Raw genomic sequence first — 20632 nt, forward strand, 5'->3', positions numbered from 1 at the left:
GGACTGGTGACCTTGTCCTATAAGACAGAGGTGCTGGTCAAAGGACACCCACGCCCCTTCTCAGTTTCCCCTGAAGACGGGACTTAGCTTCAGAGACACAGAGCATTTTGCATAGCCCACTGGGTTCCTTGCCCTTCGGCTGACTCTACTTTCAACCTGGTGCAGAAAACTTCCTCTGGGTCGGACTCCTCCCCTTCCCCGCCTCACTGCCCAGTGGGTGGATATCCTGATCTTGCATTCTAATCCCTTCCTTGTACTGTCACAGAGCTCCGGATGACAGAGAACATGATGTGCGGTCCTTTCCTGCACCTGGTGCTACGCCACGTCCAGATTCAGCCCAAACGAAGGCTGGAAGTATCTCAGAAGACTGGTTGAGAGGCTGTATTCAGAGGTAATGAGTCACCCAGCCTGGTAAGGTCACCCAACAACTTTTGCTGGCAAGGGTCACTCTGAGTCCCCTCCCCTTCCCAGCACACCCCTTCTGGTTGCGGGGATCCAGTAGGCTATGGGCACACCACCCCAGGTGGACTCAGATCCAGTTCGTGGCTACTGGTTTTGGGAAGGAGCCACCCTCCCCTGGATGCCCCGGTGACCACACATGAGTCTAAATGGGTTTCATGTGACTGACAAAGTTTTAAATTTAATCAGTTTAAACGTAAATAGACGTGTGTGGCTTAGGACTTATCCTGGTTTTTGCTTTCTGGCAAGCACTTAGAGTAGGGATTTTCTTAACCCGGTCTGGAATTGAGTGAGTTTGAAGCTGAGTTCTGGTCTTTTTGTGGCTGAGTCTGCTTCCCGGCGGCCCTCACGTCTAACCTGTAACCTGACTGGAGTCCTAACTGGAGGTGAGTACAGGGATTCTCCTTAACGATACCTTGAACATCAAATGTTGTTCGCCCTGCCCCAGGAGGCTGCCCGGGGAGAAGAGCACAGTGGTGGGCTCACCTCGGCCTCTTGTCCTCTTCCCAGGGTTCTGGCCCCTTGAGCCCTGCCTGCCTGGTAGCCCTGGACTCCATGTCTGCCTCCAGTTTCCCAGGCTCCCGGCCTCTCAGCCTCTGCTTCCTCAGCTTGCCCGCACCCCCCAGCAGAATGAGCTTTTTTGCTCTGGAATCCTGGAGGCCTCGGGAGCTCTTGGAGGCCTTCATGTATGTATAATTTATTTTCTTTTCCAGTTGGTCTCAGTGGAAGTGTTCTAACATGGGATGCTCCCTCACGGCTGGAAACCTCCCTGGCTTTGTTTCAAGTCACCCCCTCAGAAAGGCCCTTACCTTCCAAACTAAACCTTCCTTTCAAAGCCTTTCCCCTTATGTAGCCTTATTTCTTATTCACAGTCCTCAGCATCAGACTTCATATTACATCATATGTACTTGTCTGTTACGTCTGTCCCACAAGACTCGGCTGCACGAATGAGAGGCTTTGTCCACCCCCCACCCAACACACACCCGATGTCTAGAAGTACCTCTGCACACATTAGGGACTCCATAAATGTTAACTGAATGACACTGTGTTATCGGGTGGGGAGGGAGAGCTGCCCCTCAGCCCCATCTAATAAGGAAATATGAGACTCAAGAGTGTGGCTAGCCATACATAAGGGCAGGACCAGGGGCTGGGGCTTGGGGGACTCCTGTGTCCTGCGCTGGGCAGGGTGGGAGGAGGGCACAGGGAGGCCTGGAAGAGGACCCTGGAGAATTTGGAAGATGGGAAAGGGAGGGCATTCCTGACAAGGGGCCGACCCAGCTAAGCTTGGAGGTGGGACTGAGAACACCAAGGGGTCGGGCAGGCAGCTTCTGGGCCTCACACCTTCCAGGGCAGGGAGGACGGCATCCCTGAAACCCAGGGCCCCCTGGTGGCTCAGCCTTACTAGGAACAATGACGTGGGTCCCATTTATTAAGCACTTTATCAAGTACAACTGCTTAGATGGGGAGCTCTGATTCCATTTTCTGAGGTGGAAATGAAAGACCAGAGAGGTTAAGTCACTGACCCAGGCTCACCCAGCTGTGCCTCCAGGATCCGAGGCCTGCGGAGTCACCAGTGCTCCCCACCCGTCACACAGACACCAGGGGAGATTGGGTGGGAGGAGAGAGGGCAACAAATCCACCGTTTCGAAGAGCTGCAGGCAGACAGATGTGGCCCCCAGTCCAGACCCTCTCCAGCTAGGGGGCCTCGGGCTAGTCAGGGAACCTCAGCAGAGCCAACGAGGTCGCGGTGAGCCTGAAACCAGCCGGTGGCGGCGCAGACTCCAAGGGAAGCATCGTGGTCGGTCAATGCCTCAGGTCTCGGATTCTGCTTACCCCACTGCAGGAAAACATGACACCAGGCACACAGCAGGTGCCCGGGAAGGGTGAGGTCCATCCTAGCAGCCGAGAACACCGCAGAGGGGCTGGACAAGCAGCCCCCTGGTTCCCACTGGATCCGGGACGGAAAACTGTTCGGGCCCCTCTCTGGGGCGCAGGGCTCCGGCCGCAGCCGCCTCCTCCCTGGCCTCAGCGGGCGCGCCCCCGGCTTCCGCGGGGCCACAGGGAACCGGCTCCATCCGCCAGAATCGCCCGCAGCCCGGCGCAGGGAACTGTTTACTCGCCGCCCTGCTCTGCACCCGCGGCAGGGCCCGCGTCTCTGGGCGGCGGTGCCGCCTCGTCCAGGCCCCGGCGGCCCTTGCCGATGGCCAGGCGGGGCCGGCCGCGGGCCAGGCCGTCCAGCAGCGCGCAGGCCTGGCAGAGCGCGCGGCTGGCCAGCGCCCCGCAGCGGGAGCAGGCGCCGGGGGCCGGGGGCCGCGCGGACGGGGCGAGCGCCAGGCGCTCGGCCGAGTGCACCAGGTCCAGCGCCGCCGACGGCCGCGCCGCCTCCAGCAGCTTGAGCAGCTCGCGCGCGTGGCCGCGGAAGGCCTCGGGCGCGTACACGCACTCCTCGGAGAAGTAGTCGAGGCGGCGGAAGTGCGCGTACAGCACCACCTCCTTCTGCGAGGCCAGCTGCAGCGGGCGGCAGCGCGGCAGGGCGCCCCCCTCGCCCCGCGAGCCCAGGCCCCCGCCCCGGGCCAGGCGGCCCGCGTCGCCGCGCAGGAAGTTCATGAGCACGGTCTCCGCCATGTCGTCCGCGTTGTGGCCTGCGGGGGAGAGGGGGGCTGGTGAGAAGGGGCACCGAGGCGCGGCTGGTCGTGGAGACCCCTGCCCCTGCCCACCAAAGCCAAGTGGGGCAGCCGGCCGGGGAGACGGGGAGGGGGCCTGGCGAGGGCCGCAGAAGGGAGACCCGACCACGCAGCTCCCGGGTCGCCTGCGCAGCCGGCTCCAGGCTGAAGGTGGGCACAGCGGGAGAGGCGAGGGGAACACACACAGGGCCCCACGGGGCAACCTGGGTGCCCTCCTCTGCCACCCACTCGCGGCAGCCCAGACCCTGTGCAGAGGGACAGAGCGCCTCGGCCACAAACACCATCTCCGTCGCAGCTGGAAGCGACCTCGGACTGCACAGCCGCCAAAGGGCCCAGGCCCCGCTCACCAGGAAACGTTTCCTTGATCCCCACCTCTCCCCCTGCTCTGGGTCCCCCTGTTTCCACCCCGCAGTCGGTGTGACCTTCCTGAGCGGCGCTTATTAGGCCGTCATTAGTGTGTGAGAGGCGGGCAGGTGCGGAGGCTGGCTGTCCTGTCCGTCATCATAAGGGCAAACGTTTGTATGAAGTCCAGTGAGTGTTTCAGGCTCCCGTCTAAGTGCCTCGCACATAACTCCCCCAATTCCCGGCCACTCTAGGACCTTGATATTGTTAATACGCCCACGGCACAAAAGGGGAAGCCCAGGCTCGGCCCTGCTCTGGGCTCCTAGCTTGTGTCGGGCACACAGTGAATGCCAGTGCCTTCGCTGAAGCGGCGACTGGGGGAGGGTGCGAGTTAGCGGCGCCGGAGGGGGGGGAAGCTCAGACCGGACCACACATCCTCCCACCTCCTCCTGTGAAGAGAGACAGGATGTGGCGCTTGAAAAACTGCAGAGACCCCCCAGCCCAGGCCCTGGAGTGTGGCCCCCATCCCTCTACCTGCCAGGGCGTGTGGGCCAAGATGAAACGGCGACTCAAAAGCGTGTCACGCCCAACCCGCGACGGGCGCCAGGGACTTCAGGGGGCACGCAGAGCCCCTGCTCCTCACAGGGCTCCCCCACTTGGGGCACCCCCAGCCCCCCTCTGCCTCTCGGGCACACGCCCCACCGCGCCCACCCGTCACGATGTGCGTGGCTCCCACGAGGCGCGCCCCCTCCTCCAGCGCGCGGCGGCGCAGCACCCCGCAGAAGGTGCAGCAGGCGCGGCTGCGGCCGGAGCCGGCGGTGCTGCGGGCCACGGCGTCCATCGTCCAGCCGCCGAAGAGGTCTGCGTAGGCCACCACGGTGAGCGGGAGCTCCCAGCGCGCCGCCTGGCGCCGCACGGCCGCCAGCGCCGCGTCCCGGTAGCCGCCGATGCCCTCGTCCACCGCCACCAGCTGCAGCGACACCCCCAGGCGCGGCGCCAGCGCGCGCAGCACGTGCGCCAGCACCGTGGAGTCCTTGCCGCCCGAGGCGCCCACGGCCACCACGGCGCCGGGCGGCAGCAGGCGGCCCGCCAGCACCGTGTGCAGCACCTCGGCCTCGAAGGCGGTGCAGAAGCAGGCGCCGCACAGGGCTTGACCGGAGCGCGGGCGGCGGAGGGCGGCGCGGGCCGCGTGGCAGGAGGCGCACTGCGGGGCGGGCATCGCGTGGGCCGGGCGGGCGGGCTTCTCCTGGATGGGGAGAGAGGGCAGGCGGGTTACCTGTGGACTCGGGTTGTTAGGCCGCGGTTGTGGGGAGGCTGCCTGGATAGCGCTTCGAATAGGCTCATTGGAACACTCCTCCCCCAGACTTTGTAAACCTGGCACCTTCAAGTCTCAGCCTAAGCTTTCATTCATTCATTCGTTCATTCAACAAAAATCCTCTCAGTGCCTCCTATGTACCCAGTATGTGCACGGCATTGGGCACACAGCAGTGGACAAAACAGGAAAGGTTGCAGACACTAAGCTCTAGTGGAAAAGCCAACCCACGGATAAGTGAACAACCAACATACTTTACAAATCTGAGCAGCCGTGTGAGGGTATTATCCTCTGAGCTGAGGCCAGAATGGAGGAGGAATCGGGCATTAGATGACCACGGTGGGGAGAAGGTTCCAGATAGAGTCGGTAGCAAATCCAAACGACCTGAAAGGCAGGGCCTGTGTTGAGTTAGTTGCAGGGTATAGTGGCTGAAGACCGGGGACGGTGGAGGATGGGGAGAGGGGTATGGGGGAGGGGGTGCTGGAGGTTGGCAGGGTGAGCACCTTGGATGTTATTCTTAATGAGATGAGAACCACTGGACGTTATTAAGCTGTGGAGTGGCAAGATCTGATTTACATTTTAACAGGATCCTGCTACTGGTGTGAATACAGGGTGGAGAGTGGCAAAGAGCAGACACAGCCGACCGGTGAGATGGCTTCTCCAATGAGCCGGGTGAGCAATCATGGGGGCTCACAGCGGAGTGGAGGCAGGGTTCAGTGGTCAGATTCTGGATCTCTTCTGGAGATAAAGCAGATGGCACTCACACCATTTAGAGGGAAGGAGGTGAAGGATGGGGAAATACTGTGAGAGGTCTTTCCTGAATACTGCGCTGGGTCTGGCGCCTCCTCTGGGCTCCCACGGCCGACTGATCACCTCCGACGCCAGTCTTGACTATTCTAGGTTGTAACCAGGATAGAGAGGGCTGAGTTCGCACCGCACCCAGGTTGCAAGGTGCGAGCGGGGAGGCAGACCGGGTAGCAGAGTTCAAAGCGGGTCAGCAGGGACACTAGCAGCTTAGGGCACTCCTGCCAGGAGGGTCGCCGGAGACGGGCGTCGGGGAATCACCGAGAGGCGTGCCATCTCTCCAGGGATGCCTTCAGGAATGCGTGGGAGTGATACGGAGACGCTCGATTCCTACACTGCCGCGCGAGGGCCGGGCTTGGCCGCCGGGGGACGGGGTACTCACCGGAGTAGAACCAGCGACGGTAGTACCACACTCCGAAAAAATGCGGAAGTGGGCAAAAGGAGTACAACTCCCAGAAAGCTTTGGATCTACCCGCCTACGACTCCCAGGTGCGCATGCGGCGGCTAGGCCGGAAGAGCTCACTGCTCTGGGACCAGCTGGGCCTACAACTCCCTGTGGGCCTCTCTGTGACGTCACGCTTCCGCCGACCGCTCCCAGAGTGCTCCGGGTCAGTCCGGCGCGTCCTGCGTCTGCGCCTGCGCAGGAACAGGTGCGGCATCTGATTTCTGCGTGCGGCGCCGCCCCGAGCTCTTTGTTACAAAAATGCGGTGGATGCTTTTCAGATTTTATGCTATTGTGATATGATAAAAGTTTGTGTGCGAATGGAGAGTCGTCGGGCTGCGGGGAGAGAATGATCAGCGTGTGCCAGGGCCTGGGTGGGCTTTTGCGCGCGCTCCCAGCCCGAGGGCCCTGGCCGTGCGGGCGCGACGGCTGTGAGTGAGCGGATCTGATAGGCAGCGGTTTGCGGTTCTTTACTCGTGCGCGGGTCTCGGGGCGAGAATTCGGTGAGCAGTTAGGCGTTGGTGTGGGTTGGTGACAAATGCGCCTGCTTCCAGTCAGGTGGAGTTGAAGGCAGAGCTCGGGATGGAGGGCAGGTGAGACCCGGGAGATGGAGGGCTCCCCGGGGCACAAGTCCCCGAAACCAAAAACGTTGCACTCTTTCAAGAATGAGCTGGAGCCTTGCTCCCCATGTCCAAGCCCTCACCCACCCCTTGCAGCCCCCAAACCGCCCCATGTCCCGCACGTTATATTCTGAGATCTTGTCTCTATCCTGTGAGACCCTTGAGAGGGAGGATTGAGAGTGAAGGGTGTTGGGAGGCATTTGGGTGTCTGATGAATCAGTCTTGAGGGTTGACCCCTAGTCCCCGGGCTCATTTGTTAACAACCGCTTCCTGATACTTCGTCTATGTTAGGCCCGTCTTCTGAGACACACGTGTATCAGGCCTGGGTGGGGAGATAGGGTGATAGAGCTTGATGTGGGGTTACCTGATTCAAGGGCTGCAGGAGCCCAGAGGTTGCAAGTGCTGCCTTTCAGGACATGGGGGAAACAAGAGCAGTTAGGATGTACTTGACGTTGTACTCTGCACTTGCCAGGCACCGTCTCAAGTTCCTCATCTATAAAAGGGGGGTAACAATAGAATCTTCCCGATAGATTCTGAAGGTAAATGAGTTAACATGGACAGTGTTTATTGATCAAACAGTAAACTTTAATTATTTTTACCTCATTTGATTCTATAATCAAAGATAGCTTCCTTTCTGGACCAGACCTGTTTTCTTTTAAAGCAAGCAGTGAGATGGGGGTTTCAAAAACTCAGGCACCCTACAGATAATCTAAGTTGGTTCTCAGCTGGGAGGTGTTTTGTCCACCAGAGGACATTTGGCAATGTCTAGAGGCGTTTTTAGTTGTCACAACTGGGGGACAAGAGAGGGGATGTGATTGGTATCTGGTAGGTAGAGGCCAGGGATACCACTAAACACTGTGCCTAGAATGGCCTCCTGCAAAAAATTACCTGGCCCAAAACAGTAGTGCTGCAGCTGAGGAGCCCTGGCCTAAATGGTTTTCTACCCAAAAACTCGTAGGTAAATTCAGGTGCGTCTGTTGGCTTGAGAGGGAGGATTGAGAGTGAAGGGTGTTGGGAGGCATTTGGGTGTCTGATGAATCAGTCTTGAGGGTTGACCCCTAGTCCCCGGGCTCGTTTGTTAACAACCGCTTCCTGATACTTCGTCTATGTTGCTTTGAAAGTGTTTGAAATATTTAAGCAGATCTCAGCAGGACTCACATAACTTTCGAGAAGTCAGAAAAAAGGAATTCTCCCCAACGTGGGCGTCAGCAAGGCGAAAGAAGAGGGGGAAGCCTGTCCCACTGCTTAATTGTGGGACGTCTAGTGAGTGATGTCACCTTCCTGTGCTTGGGTGTCCCCATCCATCCACTGGGGATAGTAACAGCAGTTGTGGCGAGAACAATATGAGTCAGTATATGTAAAACTTTGACTAGTGCTGAAAAAAGAGTGGTGGGGGAGGGGTGGTGTTCTCTTTCCTTCTGTCACTTCCCTGGGGCCGCAGTGATTGGCAGTACTGAGGACTGGGCCAGTTCTTCCAGTCCTTAGAGGCCACATCCCTCAGCAGGCTGGCACAGTGTGGGCAGAGGCTTCTTCTTTCCATTTGTTGCAACACATTAACTTAATATTCTGGGGGAAATACTGTGAATGGGTGTCAGAGGGCTTCTGGAGAGGGCAAATGGCTGTAGCTTCTCATCAGTTACAGGGTAAAGGTCAAGGCCCTCAGCCCGGTGTTTTTGACCTGACTTTTCAGCCTTCTCTCTCAACCTCTGGCATGTTCTCATGTTTGTCCGCAAAATACATTTTCTGCCAGGTGTTTGGCACACGCTGTCTCCTCTCCCAGAAGACCCTCCCTTCCCCCGCCGCCACACTGATTTCTGTATCTCATCCAAGTAGCTACTTGGGTGAACCTCCTCCAGGAAGCCTCTAGGACCCCTCCTCTCCCACATGGATTAATAAGCTGCCTCTTGGCTCCTTCAGCCCCACCATCCGTCACTTTGTCACAGGCCTTGTCACCTTGGGCTGTGGCCGCCAGTGATTTCAGTGTCTCCTTGGGTTGGAAGCTTCTTGAGGGAGGGGTTTGGTTGGATTTGAATCTGGGTTCCCAGCATCCAGGGGCATGAGGCCTTATACAGAGCAGACACAGTACTCAGGGTCCCACTGAGCTGCTTCTAGCTTATGTCTCCTTTCTTGTCTCCTACTGTTATCTGCACCCCAGTGAACACAAAACTCAGGCAGGAAAGTATCACCATGGGGTGTGGTGGTTAAGGACAGAGGTGACCTGGTTCAGATCCTTCCTTCCCCTCCCAGTTGTGTAACTGGACAAGTTGCATTTCCTCCCTTGTAAGACAGAGATAATAAAACAGCCCTCAAGCATTAGAGCAGTGGTTCTCAAGCTGAAATGGTTTTGAGCCCCTGGGGGACATTTGGCAGAGACATTTTTGGTTGTCACAACTGTGTTTGGGGGTTGGGGGGTACTGGCATCCAGCAGGGAGAGGCCAGCAGTGTTACTAAATCTCAGCACACAGGACAGCCCCCTGCAGCAAGGAACTAATCTGCTCAAAATGTCTGTGATGCTGCGATTGAGGATAGAGAATACTTGTTGAGTGCTTAGAATAGCTCTTGGGCCATAGTAAGTGCTCTGTAGATATTAGCTACTATTTTTGCCACTACCTAAGAAGCTCTCTGATGCCTCTAACTCTGCCCAGAATGTCTTTCCCCTACTTTGCATGAATGCCTACTCATCCTTCAGGACCTACCCAGAACGGGGACAGGAAGCCTTCCTTGACTACCTCATTTCCCTAGACACTCTAAACCAGGCAGTGGAAAGAACCTTGGGCCTGGACTCATGCTCTTTTTGTTAAACCTGAGTAACTTTAGGCCGTATCTATGAAATCAAAGGGTGGCTTTGAGGATGAAGTGAGCCAGCCCTGGGAAGTGTTTGATTAGGATCCTGACTCCCTTTGTGGAATGTATTAGTCAATGAAACCCAAACGCATCGGATTGGTTTAGATAGGGGGAAATTGTTAAGAAATATGTTTTTAAATAAGATTTGCTGTGGAAAGAATAAAAACTAGCAGAATTGTCTCATCACTGAGAGAGTTAAGAACAACGATGTAATGTGCTATATACGCAAGACCAACATCTAATGAATGAAGTGTGACAGTAAAGGGAAAGGAAAATGTACATCAGGAAAATAAGTTAAAGAAATGTAAGTGTAGCTGCTTTCACCACAAAACGATAAATTTTGAGTCAAAAAGCACTATCAGTAATGAAGAGAGTGTTTTCACAAATGAAAAATACAGGATGACAAAACAACTCTAAATTTAGATGCACCTAACAACATAGTCTCAAAAGAAAACAAAACAGGATGACAAGAAATTTGATGCATTCCAGAAGCACTGTGACATTTTAATACATCTCAGTAGTGAATCAAGCATGAGTTATAAAGCTATGGAAAATTTGAACAAGACCACCAACTAATGGACTGAAATGGAGCACCTACCCCATGGTCTGAGGATACATGTTCTTGCCAGGTGCACATACAGTATGTACAGATGTAGCAGGCGTGGATGTTCAGTTAGTACCCGCTGGCCATGGGTGGCTAATGAACACCTGAACTGTGGCTGTAAATGTATATACCAGATAGAAGACTTTATGTGAAAATGTAAAATATCTGGCAGCTTTTTCTTTTGACTATATGTTAAATGGTAATATTTTTGATAAGTTGGGCTAAGTGTAACATTAAAAGTAATTGTACCTGCTTATTTTTACTTTATAAATGGGGCTAGTAGAAAATTTTAAGTTACATCTGTGACTTACCCTATGTTTCTAATGGACAGTGTAATTCCTCTAGACCACAAGCAAGTCTCAGCAAATAGCAGTCACGCATCCCACCCCCGCCCCCACCTCCAGCCCAGGGCATGGGACCTTAACAAAGAACCATTATATGTGTACTTCTGATCCAATAAGAATTTTCCCATGGCCCACTGTTTTATGACTTGAGAAATTATTAAAACAATGGTCATAAATATTGAAACCGGCTAAGACATAAAGGAGCTGAGTGTGTATTTGTGTGTGTGTGTGTGTGTGTGTGTGTAGTCTTAAAACACTTTCTTGACATGGAGAAGACAAGTAGTGACTCTATAGCATCTTACTACGCTGATGGACAGTGACTGCAATGGGGTGTGGGGGGGACTTGGTAATAGGGGTGAATGTTGTAACCACAATGTTGCTCATGTGAAATCTTCATAAGATTGTATATCAATGATACCTTAAAAAAAACACTTGCTGGGGAGACTACAACCATTTTTGAAAACTTGGCACTACTGTGTCACCCATTTTGAGCTGACACTTAAAATTTTCCAACACTAAGTAAGGTTTTGTTGTTACTTAGAGGGAGAAGGCATATTTTTTGTAAGGTGACGTGAGATGAGGATTGACTGTTAATGGGAAAAATATTTCATGACATGACTCAAATCAAATAGGTTTTAATTACCTTAGAGAATACACACCAATTCTAATCGAGGTCATTAATTTTTACCTGGATATTTTATGCGGTGTAATTGGAAAAATTTATCCTTGAAAACATTCCAGTTAATTAAAAAAGAATTAGCTTCACTGACCTATGTACTTCGGTTGGTCTCAATACAGGACATCCTGACATGAGCCAAGATTCAGCTTAGCTGAAATGTGTTGAGTAGAAACATCTGTCGCTGTGCAGGGAGTGTCCCGACTCCCCCGGACATACGCCAGTCAAGGACCTCTGCTTTGTTACGTGAAACAGGTTCTAGGTCCCAAAAGACACTGCTTACCTTCTTGGAAGGCAGGAAGTTTAGGATTGCCTTAGAACAAAAACAGTCTGACTTGGGCATGTATTTCTGAGCCTAACAGATCTGGCCAGAAACATACTTTCCTGATGAAAAAAATGGGTTTCATTCTTAAAGAAGAAACACGTTTCTAGTTAGCTTTTCTTTTGAAGATGGGCTTCTGGACGGTTTGGATTCCACACCTTCCCACCCCTTTCTGATGCGTGTCCTGTGTGTTCAGTGCAGCCTTCGGAGAGTCTGTGTGTGACATTGCCCGGCCGACGGCCCCTTGACCTCCTCCTCCCCTTCCCAGAGAAAAGACGGGCCGTGAGTCCTTGGTTGGGGCAGAGGGTGCGGTGGGCAGTCGCCCCCTCTAACCGTTGCCCCCCTTGCCTGCCTCGGAAAACAGCTGGGGTGGGGGCGGGTGTTAGGAACCCGGGGAACCAGGCGCCCAGCTCCTTCAGGGAGACCCTCCTGGAACCCCCAGATCGCAGTGGGCTCCTCACACCGCTGGACGGAGCTCGCTTCCCACAAATGAAAATATAACTTCCTAGGCAAAACCGTGCCATGCCACGTGGGCAGTGTGGGCATCTGCACTACCAGTTTGAATCGTGACGTGCATGAGAGTTGCTGTAGTTTTAAGGTGTCAAAATCTTGAAATCTTATGTAACTTTGGGAGACAAAAATTACACATTTGACCTTATCATACTGGGTTCAGCGGGAGGGAAATGGAATCTGTTTTTGGAGGAAGTAACGAGAGTAGACCCTCATGCTTCCACACCCTATAGTCACATGACTATACTGCCAAATTTAAAAAAATGTTCATAATTAGATTTTTACTCTCAAGAGCCCCAAATACAGTAGGGCTATGACTTAAACCATAAACCCTAGAGTTTCAGGAGAGATTATAAAATGAGGAATTATAAAATATAAGATTAATGGAGTTTCAAAATAAAAAACGAGGAGGAAGAGATGGTCTGTTGCAATCTACAAACTCCCAGGCTCTGAAATCGCCTCTCCTGTGGCCTGTGGTGTTGGGAGGGGCCGGTTCCGCCAGTCTGCCCAGGAGACAAACCGCACTCGGGGAGCAGCGGCCTCTCCTGGCGCAGCGATGCGGGTCCGGGCGCCCCAGCACTGGTGTGTGTGACCCACACGCTCGCTCTGCTGGCGAGTCCACGGAGACCACCACGTGCACCTGGCCCCCTACATGAAGAATCCTGCTCCCCAGAACACGCGCACCGTCCCAGACTCAGCACGCCTCCCGCTCACCCACCCCCAGCCTGGGGAAGGGAAACAGTCACCGTCGCGGCCCTGTTGGCACCTCCTGTTCGCAGGAGGCCGGTCTGTGGCCTGACGCAGGCAGCCCCCAGCCTCAGCATTCAAGCTGGCAAACGGGGATGATTCTGAGCCCCACTCTTCAGCACGTCTGCGTCGCTGCTGGGCCAACTCCACCAGGGCATTCAGAGACTAGTGTCGGTCCCAGAGGACAGCACCGCGTCCAGCCGAGGCTCCTGAGATGTACTTGACAATTGGTTGTCTTCTGCGCATGAACTGGGTGCATTTCCATCATATATGTTGGGGAGGTGTTTCTCATTCTGCTTGGAAGGAAGCGTGTCCAACACTAGGAATCCCCCTCCAAAGCCTGCACGGTGTTCTACAAATTCCGTCCTTTGCAAAGCTGCCTTTCCAGGTGAAAAGCTGGAAGAAATCCCACCAGCTGGTTGTTCCTCATGCCTGTCCCCCAGCAGAGAATTCCCTGCAGAAATTGCATTCTTGTTTCCAGTCTCCAGAATGTAAGGATTTTCTCTCCTTGATCGCATTCTGCCTTTGGCCCACTTGGGAGATTCAGTTCTGAGCCTGCTCCTGTAATGAGATAATTTTTTAGGTCATCCAAATATATACTTGTCGATTTAGTGGCAAGGACTCCAGCCCGTGTATGACTGTCGGCGCTTTGCCAAGGTCTGTCACGCTTCTCTTCATATTTGTCACCTTTGCCTTCAGAATGATCATCGGGAGCAGCGCAAATCCTACTCATTTCCGCTCACGGGACCCACGAGCTTCCAGCCTAAAGGCGCCTCTGGGAGGAACCTGGGCAGCAGGGCTTCCCCTGAACCCATCCCATTCTCTGCCATCTTCCCCTGGGATCACCAGTTTCCACTGTAAACAGAGCGCGCTTTGCTCCGAGCAGTAAATGCAAAACAGGACTCCACACATCAGCTAAGAGCCCCTGAAGCACAGGGAAAAAAAATCACAGAAACCCCCCAGCCCTCCACCGCGGGATTCATTCTCCTGCTGTGGCTGGAGGGAAGCTTTCTGGGACCGTGGGTCTAGTCCTGGCCTTCAGAGGGTCTCTTGAAAGTCAAGAATTCAGAACTCTGCCTGGTCCTTAGGAGCAATGCTGACACCGCCCCAGGCCAAGGCCAAGAAGTTTGGGGAAAGAGGACCAGGGGGAGGGGAGGGAGGGAGGCGTCCTGCCTTCGCGCCTCCCGTTGGTGAAGAACAGACCCCGCTGCTGTAGAGCCCGGGCCGCTTTGGTTTGCAGGGGTGCAGCCACATGGCTCTCATTACCCTAGGATGTTCCGCGGCAGCCCTGGCCTCTGCCCGCCAGGTCCTGACAGCAACACCCCCCACCAGTCCTGACAGAAGTCCCTCCTTGCCAGATGTCCTGGGGGTGGAGGCACTGCCCCAGCTGGGGACACCTCCCTAGAGCAATAGTTTCTACAGCGAGTCAGGTCGCATGGCTCCCCAACTCTCACCGAGACCCGAAGACCCTCCCCAATCTCCCCTCTCTCCATTCTGCCCTCTTCCTAATGTTCTCCCCCTTCCTACCTCAGGGCCTTTACATCGCTGTTCCCTCTGCCAGAAACTTCCTGCGGCTGCTTGCTGTCCTCAAGGTCTTGATTTAAATGTGAGGGCACCAGGCAGCCCAGCAGAAATAGCCTCCCACCGTTTCTTTACTCCCTGCCCCGTTTCTCTGCCCTTTCATTTATAGGTTTGTATCACTCTCTGAAATTACCCGTTTTCTTGCCTGTCGTCCCCACCAGAACACAGGGGTAGAGGTGCGTGTTGATTTTGCCCGCGGCCATCTCCTTGGTTCCCACAGTAGTGCCTGGCATCACGCGGGTGCTTAATAACTAGATGAACAAATACGTGAGCACTCGACCCTTGTGCCAGAGATGCATCATGTCCAAGCCTGCCCTTCTTGCTGGTGACGGAGACTTGGACACAGATCATCCCCGTTCTGGTGGCCAGAGCTGTGACACAGAGCCAGGGACCAGGAGAGCCCAGCGCAAAGGGCTGGGAGGCGACACCCCAGGCGGCCCACGTGCGCATGATGGCTTCGGGAGGATGAGCAGAGTTTGTCCGGGGGAGAATAGCATCTGCCTGGACTCATTCACTTGTCATCTTCCATTTCTGTGGCCTCCTGTGCTGGGAAATGCCAGGCACCTAGAGCTGAGTCAGTCCTGGCCTCTGCTCTCTGCAAGCTCCCAGTCTGATGGGTGAGGTTGACATGGACAGTCACAACCCAGAATGGGTGGAGGGAGACAGAGAGGCTGTGGAAGCCACTGGGGGCTGCTTGGTGCTTGTGGTCGGGAAGGGCACGCAGAAGGTGCCAGAGTGGGGCCGGTCCCTTCCATGCAGCTTGCTGGAGGTGTTACAGCCAGGCCCAGGCCTGGTGTAACACTGGGTGGAGTCGCACCCTGACCTGGGCACATTGTGTGCGCCAGCCCAGCAACCCAACAGGCCTGTCCAGTGGGGCCCCATTTTACAGACAAGGTCATCGAGCCTTAGAGAGACTTGAGTTGCTCGCCCTGGCATCCATGTGACTGTAGGGTTTGGAAGGGGCCTGGCTGGAGGAGGCCAGGCCAGAATCGAGCACAGGGAAGGTTCTCCTCACAGGGGCCCAGAGCGGCCTTCCCACCTTGGAGGGCGCAGAGCCAGCCAGGGAAGGGTGGGCGTAGGTCCCAGGCTACACCATGAGGGGTAACAGCAAGGGTTGTGCCAAATGGGAAGTGACTCCTATTTCCTTTCCCAGAATGGCACGGCAGAGGGCGCTCCTGCTCCTGTTTCTGGTGGTGCAGCTGCTGCTCATGGGGGCGTTCCTCCGCCAAAACCACTACCGCCAGGGCCTCACCTCCTTCTTGCGCCTCCTAACCCGGGCCAGGCCAGGGGAAGGGGAAGAGCTGCCCTTCCCGGCCCAGGTCTCCTCTCCAGGAGCCCCTCGTCAGGACGTGTACTCCAACCTCAGCCAGATCCGCCCCGTGGACACCAGTGAGGAGGACCTGCCCAACTGTCCTGACATCTCTCCCTTTATCAGTAAGCCTGGGGAGCCGCCTGTACCCCAACCCCTTGGCTCTGGGGAGCTGGCAGGTGGCCCCGAGGAGAGGTAGAGCCTGGAGGCTGGGGTGACGGAGAGTGTGCTGGTTATCTGTTGCTGCATCATAGCGCATCTTCCCCAGATGTGGTGTCTTTAGACGGTCATTAACTCTGAATGTTTCTGCGAGCTGGGGATTTGGGAAGGGCTCAGCCGGACGGTTGTAGGCGCAGCGTCTCATGCAGTTGCAGTGAGATGTGGCTGAGCCAGTGGTGTTAGCACCTGGGGGCTGGCTGGGCACCTCAGGCTCTTCATGTAATCTCAGGCTCTCTCTGCACAGTCTGTCCACATTGCTAGTTCAGGCTTCTTCCCAACGTGGTGGCCTCAGGGCTTCAAGAGCACATATTTGCATAGACCAGGCAGAAGCCATGTGGCCTTTTATGATCTGCCCTCAAAAGCCACATAGTGTCACTTCTGCTGCACTCCGTTTACTGAAGCAGGCATGAAAGCCCACTGATTTTAAGGGGTGGGGACACAGACTTATCTCTCAATAGGAGGATGTTAATTTAAAATCACACTGAAGGGAGGTTGGATAAGCGACATTGTGCCTGTCTTTGGAAAGAACGTAGCCTGCCACAGGAAAAGAGGAGGCCCAGCTGGGGTTGAGCAGGTGGATGGTGGGAGAGGGCACTGAGGAGGAGGGCCGTCTGAGGTGCAGGGAGAGGGGGCAGCCTGAGATCCACCCGGGAGGAGACGTCCAGGAGGTAGGGTAGAGCTGGGGCTTGGGGGCAGATTTAGGATCACTGAGGTCCAGGAAGAAAAACAACAGGAGGTGACGAGCTTGGCCGGGTGGGCGGGGAGAAACAGGCCCCGGGGGGCTGTGAGGGAAGAATCAGAGCAGGGGGTGCTAAGAGGCTGAGGGGGAACCAGGAAGGCAGGAAGTGGGCAGCTCGGAGGCCCTTGTGCTGCCCTGGCGTCCTCAGGCTGCCATACAAAGTGCCGCAAACCGGGGGCCTTAGAACAACAGAAATGTACTTTCTCACAGTTGTGGAGGCCAGAAGTCTGAAATCAAGGTGTTGGCAAGGGTTGGCTCCTCTGGACACTCCGGGAGAGGAGCTATCCTGCGTTCTTAGCTGCTGGAGGTTGCTGGCAATCCGTAGCTTTGTGGGCACACCACTTTAATTTCTGCCTCCACAGCCACCTTCTCTGTGGGTCTCCACGTGGCTTTGTTGTAAGGACACTGGTTATTGGATTTAGGGCCCACCCTGATCCAGTGTGACTGCATTTTAACCAGTTATGTCTACAAAGAGCCCATTACCAGATAAGGTCACATTCTGAAGTTCTGGGTGTATACGAACCTGGAGGTGGGTGGGTGGGTGGGCGACATTCTGAAGTTCTGGGTGTATACGAACCTGGAGGTGGGTGGGTGAGTGGGGGACATGATTCAACCCGGCACAACAGGGTTATGGGGCTTCTGGGGTAGGTCCCTGACCATCCCTGGCCTCTTGCCTCTCTCAGATGGCCCCTTGAAAGTGATGATCCCAGAGAGCCTGACGATGGAGCAGGTGGTGGAAAAGAACCCACTGGTGGAGGTGGGAGGCCAGTACCGGCCACCAGACTGCTGGACCCGGCACCACACGGCAATCGTGGTGCCCTACTATGGGCAGGCCCAGCACCTGCAGCACCTGCTCTTCCACCTGCACCCCTTCCTGCAGCGCCAACAGCTGCACTATGCCATCTACGTGGTGAACCAGGTGCGGCAGGCATGGGGGGCTGGGGCAGGAGGGCCGTGTGAGCCTGGCCATGGCCGTGCATGGCTGACGCTGTCACTCTGAGCTGAGAGTGTCTGGGCCACGGAGTTTCTGGAGGGCTGGACCTGTATGAGTCAAGAAGAAGGTGAATTGGAGGACATCAGAGCGAAGGGCTCTAGGTTTGGTTTCGAGTGGCCGAGGGCTGGGATCAGCTTGAGAGGCTGTCTGTTCTACTGAGCCTGGGCCTCTCTGAGACCGGGACCGGCCAGATTGGACAATGAAGCTAAGGGGTAGGTTAAAGCACTGCGTTTGGGAGCAGAGTAGATGTTTGTTTGAATCCTGTTCTTGCCCATTACTACCCGTGTAGTCTGAGTGTAGGACCAACCATTCATTCATCCATCATCCATCCATCTGTCCATCCATCATGCATGCATCCGTCCTCTCAACACACTGTTACTCAGCATAATTAGGTATAAACTTCGGGAATTTATCCTCTGTGCCATGGTTGTCTCATTCATGACACAGGGATGATGATAACACCTGCATCATTGGGTTGTAGGTAGAGTTCATTGAGTTAATGGATGTAAAGCAGTGAGGCCAGTGCCTGGCACGTAGTAGGTGCTCACGAAATGATAGCTAATGATGATGGTGACAATTCTGGCAATGATGATGATCAGGATGCTGCTGCCGCTGACGGTTGTGACGCTGCTGCTGGAGGTGAGGTGATTGTGCTGAGGGGGTTGAAGATAAGATAGTGGTGGTGGTGATGATGGCCAGTGGGGGTCGTGATGCTTAAGGTGGTGAGAACGATGAAGACAGTGACGATGGAGGACGCAGAGGAGGGGAAGAGGCAGACCCCGCTAGGCTCCTGGGCATCCCATCCAGTCTTTGTCTGGTAGGAGCAGGAACGGACACAGGTGGTCCCACATCTCCCCTAGCCTCCGGCCCCCTCTGGAGATTCCTGAGAACTTTGAAGATGGCAGAGGAGGGGAGAGTCATGTCCACAAAACCTCTCAAGGCTGAGGATACTGACTCAGCCCCGGACAGGGCTGGGAATCCATGAAACGCTTCCCAGGGAGGCAACCTTTGACCTGTGCCTTCCTGAACAAATCAGGGCTTTCCAGACGCACAGTGGGAATGAGAAGGGATTCCAGATGGGAGAATGCCAATGAAAAGGGGAGAGAGGGTGAGCCCTGCAGGTGGCCACCACTGCCTGCGGGTGAGGGCAGGACAGTCTGAGGTGCCGGGAGAGTGGGCACCCGAGAACCACCCTGTCCACCCCAGGTGAACAATACCGCCTTCAACCGGGGCAGGCTGCGCAATGTGGGGTTCTGGGAGGCCATGCAGGAGGAGGACTGGGACTGCGTCATCTTCCATGATGTGAACCTCCTCCCGGAGGACGACCGCAACCTCTACGTCTGTGACATCTTCCCCGCCCATGTGTCCGTGGCCATTGATAAGTTCAACTACAAGTAGGTGGGGGAGGCAACCTCCTGTGGGGGATGGTTGGCCCGGCTCTGCCCTGCCCTTGACCTTGTCCTGCCCGTCTGTACCATCCAGGCCTTATCCCTGGGGCTGAGGTTGGGGGCACGGTGGGGTTGGGGACAGGCCCTGTGGACAGTGAAGAACCTTCCTCTTGGCTGCAGGTGTCCAGTGTGGTGGGGATAGTTACCAGCTGAGGGTCAGTGGTAGGCAGAGAGGGTCATTAGAAGAGGTCAGAGAAGAGAGAAATGCATATAAGGATGGGTTGGCAAGGGGTCAGGAAGGGGTTATCCACAGGGTCTGGGCAGAAGAGCCCATCAGTGGGGTTAAAAGTTGGACCAGTCAGGTAACTCAGGGGATATCCCAGGAGTCAAGGGAGGGGCTATCTCAAGGAGACAGGGGAGGACTCCTAGGGGACACCCTAGGGGTCAGGGGAGAGGTCGTCACAGGGGTGGGAGAAGGGCGAACCCAGAGCAAGCTTGGAGATCCTGGCTGCAGAGATTCCTGTTGGCCCGATTCCTTGTACCCCTAACCCCCTGCCTCTCCAGGCTGCCTCACGGAGGCTACCTCGGAGGAGTGTTTGCTCTGCGCCCGGTTCACTACCTGAGGATAAACGGCTTCCCCAGCACACACTGGGGCTGGGATCGTGAGGACAGTGACATCGCTGCCAGGTGGGGGGGCCTTGCTCTGGAGACCCTAGCACAGGGGGCTGCAGGTCCCTCCCTGATGCTGGGGACATGGACCACCCTGGCCTAAGGGGGACACAGGCCTCCCCCTGAGGGTGGGCTGTGGCACGGAGACCCTATCAGAGGAGACAGGCATCTGGCCTCCCTGCTTTCTCCCCTGTAAGGCTGAAATTAAGCGGGATGCTCCTCTCCCGGCCGCATCGGCTCTTTGGCCGCTACCACATGCTGGAGGAGGTGCAGACCCCCAGTCACCAGCAGAGGCCCCAGAGGTGAGTCGGGGTTGGAGTGGGGATGGCCCGTCCCCCCCCCGTCCCGCTCCTTCCTGAGCCTTGGCCTCACATGGCTGCCCCCTTCCCCCAGTCCTGGCCTTCGGGTCCCGATCCAGCACAGGTGGCGCTATGACGGCGTGAACTCGCTGGGCTACAGGCTGCTCTCCAAGGAGCTGCAGGCCCTCTACACCAACCTCACTGTGGACATCAGCGTCCAAGTCCCAGGACCCCCAGTGCCAAGCTGAGGGGTATCTGAAGGCTGGAAAGGAGCCCTTGAGACTAGGGCTGCGGTGCGGCCCTCCCACCCATCCCACCTAGTTTCTTATTAAAAGAGAGTTTATTTGCTTCTCCCTTCTGCCCCCGCCCTTTCATTTCCATGCATTTATTCACACAGGTTCCCACTCAGTCTACCCCGCACTGGTTCTCTCCAAGCAGTGCCAAGTGCTTGACACACACCCCTTTACTTCTCATGCAAACTTTTGGGGTAGGCACTGTTATCATCTTCCTTTTGAAAACCAGGACAGATGAGTTTAATAACTTGCCTGATTAATGTAAAATCCAATATAGCGACCTGGCTCCTGGGCCTGTCCACTTAAAGACTATGCTCTTCTGTTTCTTTCTTGTAGCCAAAAAAAAAAAAAAAAGTGGAGTAAATAATAATAAGAATGTGAGGATGGCTAAATCAATTACAGCATGTCTGAATGATAGGACACCATGCAGC

At 55.5% G+C, this 20632-nt stretch overlaps 2 protein-coding genes across 9 annotated transcripts; one reads left to right on the forward strand and one right to left on the reverse strand.

Moving 5' to 3' along the window:
- Positions 1-1870: 1870 nt before the first annotated feature.
- LOC108385576 (cytoplasmic tRNA 2-thiolation protein 1) lies at positions 1871-6107 on the reverse strand. Of its 8 annotated transcripts, none has more exons than XM_037025915.2 (5): positions 5984-6107; positions 5301-5693; positions 5052-5181; positions 4197-4731; positions 1871-3101 (listed from the first exon to the last, which is right to left on the reverse strand). In XM_037025915.2, exons 4-5 carry the CDS (start codon positions 4702-4704, stop codon positions 2572-2574), a joined length of 1038 nt encoding a protein of 345 aa, XP_036881810.1. In that variant the 5' UTR covers positions 4705-4731; positions 5052-5181; positions 5301-5693; positions 5984-6107; the 3' UTR covers positions 1871-2571. The 8 variants fall into 8 exon arrangements, with proteins under 8 accessions (XP_036881810.1, XP_036881813.1, XP_036881809.1 ...); XM_037025918.2 differs by having other exon boundaries at positions 5301-5535; positions 5984-6097; XM_037025914.2 differs by having other exon boundaries at positions 5863-6031.
- LOC108385572 (beta-1,4-galactosyltransferase 3-like) lies at positions 6097-20546 on the forward strand. Its single transcript, XM_017643061.3, has 7 exons — positions 6097-6251; positions 15445-15725; positions 17242-17477; positions 18759-18946; positions 19505-19627; positions 19807-19911; positions 20003-20546. The coding sequence occupies exons 1-7, from the start codon at positions 6097-6099 to the stop codon at positions 20154-20156; spliced, it is 1242 nt and encodes a 413-aa protein (XP_017498550.3). The 3' UTR covers positions 20157-20546.
- Positions 20547-20632: the final 86 nt, after the last annotated feature.

The sequence above is a fragment of the Manis javanica genome, chromosome 17 (genome assembly GCF_040802235.1).
Source record: "Manis javanica isolate MJ-LG chromosome 17, MJ_LKY, whole genome shotgun sequence".
In the NCBI taxonomy this organism is placed as follows: Eukaryota; Metazoa; Chordata; class Mammalia; order Pholidota; family Manidae; genus Manis; species Manis javanica.

Coding starts and splice junctions, on each gene's coding strand:
- LOC108385576 (XM_037025915.2), bottom strand. CDS start 4,704: ATGCCCGCCCCGCAGTGCGCCTCCTGCCACGCGGCCCGCGCCGCCCTC. Junction 3,102..4,196: donor AGCCACGCACATCGTGACGG/GTGGGCGCGGTG, acceptor TCTCCCCCGCAG/GCCACAACGCGGACGACATG.
- LOC108385572 (XM_017643061.3), top strand. CDS start 6,097: ATGCGGCGGCTAGGCCGGAAGAGCTCACTGCTCTGGGACCAGCTGGGC. Junction 15,726..17,241: donor TGACATCTCTCCCTTTATCA/GTAAGCCTGGGG, acceptor TGCCTCTCTCAG/ATGGCCCCTTGAAAGTGATG. Junction 19,912..20,002: donor CACCAGCAGAGGCCCCAGAG/GTGAGTCGGGGT, acceptor CCCTTCCCCCAG/TCCTGGCCTTCGGGTCCCGA.